Here is a 1,292-nt window from a genome sequence, read left to right as displayed (position 1 = left end):
ACTGAGTGCTGACTCATTCGGTAAGTGTGAGGCTCACCTTTCATTTGCAATTTTCTCCACATTACCACTAGTAGTGCGATCAAGTCAAGGATTAACAGAGCTCCTAACGTTAAGCAGACGACAACAGGTATGGAAATGGATTCACTTTCCAGTCCTTAAAGAAGAGATTATAGAGAATTTTATCTTAGTTACAGGCTGCCTTGTATAATTGCAAAGAATTCATCAATGATTACACACCGACATAAACTTCAAATTCGTGAAAATGTCAGCAGCATTAATGTCATTAATCAGGAACATAACGCTAACACAAACATTTAAAATAGTATCATTATAAATACCCGCAGGTGGAGGTGAAGGGGAAGTCGGCATCAAAGAGGATCCTGTGGAAGAGATTGCACAAATATTCATGAAGGTGAAATTCAATACCAGAAGACAAATGTCGGCACTAATTTGTGACATTGATGATCAATGGTCAGAATCGTCCTTACCAGAACAGGTCACACTGGCAATTTCCTTGTGATTACATTCCCTTTGTGCTGGTGCTGGGGAGAGACACTCGGCAAGAGAGGATTCACTTCCCTTGCACTTCACATCATTCTGCCAGATCACACCTTTACCCCGGGAGACAGCGGGCCCTCCTTGGGCCGACAGAGCGAAGCCACATCTCAGCTGTCTGCAGACAACATTGGCATCAGTTATATCCCAGGAATCCCTACACAATGTGCCCCAGCGTTCATTGCACATGATCTCCACTCTCCCTGAACAGCTGTTGCTGCCTCCATCCAGGCGCACGGTATGTTGCGAATCTGTGGCACAGAACAGGTTACTATTAAATGCAGTACAAAGCAGCAATAGTATTGCAATAGTTGGCACCTTCACGATGAGGACGTACCTGATTGTTGATGGCAGGAATTTGATTTGAGGAACTGGTCCTTCGTCACATCGCTCTCTGTTAAGAGGAAAAACGTGCTAACTCGACTCGAAATCAGTGTTTCACATGACACCTAAACATTGAGAGTGTTTGTTGAGTTACCTGAACAAACAACACCGGCATCTTCCCTGTGCTCACAGTTGTGTTGACCCCACGGATTTCTCCGACATTGCCATAGGGTTGGATCGTCTGACAGACATTCTATCTCATCAAGCCAAATAGGTCCTGTTCCTGCTCCAAATACCTGAGCGTCATGATCAACGGACTGGAGGGCACCGCAGTGCAATTGTTTACAAATCACTTCCGCATCGTTGTCATCCAGACTTTCAGAGCACACTGTTCCCCAGGTCTCATTGTGGAA

The 1,292-nt window shown here is 45.0% G+C and overlaps 1 protein-coding gene across 1 annotated transcript in view; it reads right to left on the bottom strand.

Moving 5' to 3' along the window:
- Positions 1-37: 37 nt before the first annotated feature.
- The window catches only part of LOC109937183 (deleted in malignant brain tumors 1 protein-like), a gene marked incomplete at its 3' end in the record, with an annotated part of 10,553 nt that continues 9,298 nt past the window's right edge, over positions 38-1,292 (bottom strand). The window contains exons 12-16 of the mRNA XM_048594098.1: positions 1,034-1,288; positions 893-949; positions 489-806; positions 339-380; positions 38-154 (exon numbers count right to left, since the gene is read on the bottom strand). Of these exons, the coding sequence (XP_048450055.1) occupies positions 38-154; positions 339-380; positions 489-806; positions 893-949; positions 1,034-1,288 (789 nt within the window). The remainder of the gene's footprint in view (positions 155-338; positions 381-488; positions 807-892; positions 950-1,033; positions 1,289-1,292) is intronic.

This window comes from Rhincodon typus, unplaced genomic scaffold (assembly GCF_021869965.1).
Source record: "Rhincodon typus isolate 14 unplaced genomic scaffold, sRhiTyp1.1 hic_rhity00005859, whole genome shotgun sequence".
Lineage (NCBI taxonomy): Eukaryota > Metazoa > Chordata > Chondrichthyes > Orectolobiformes > Rhincodontidae > Rhincodon > Rhincodon typus.
Note: the sequence above shows the minus strand (reverse complement) of the source record. Positions and strands in the feature narration are given on the sequence as shown.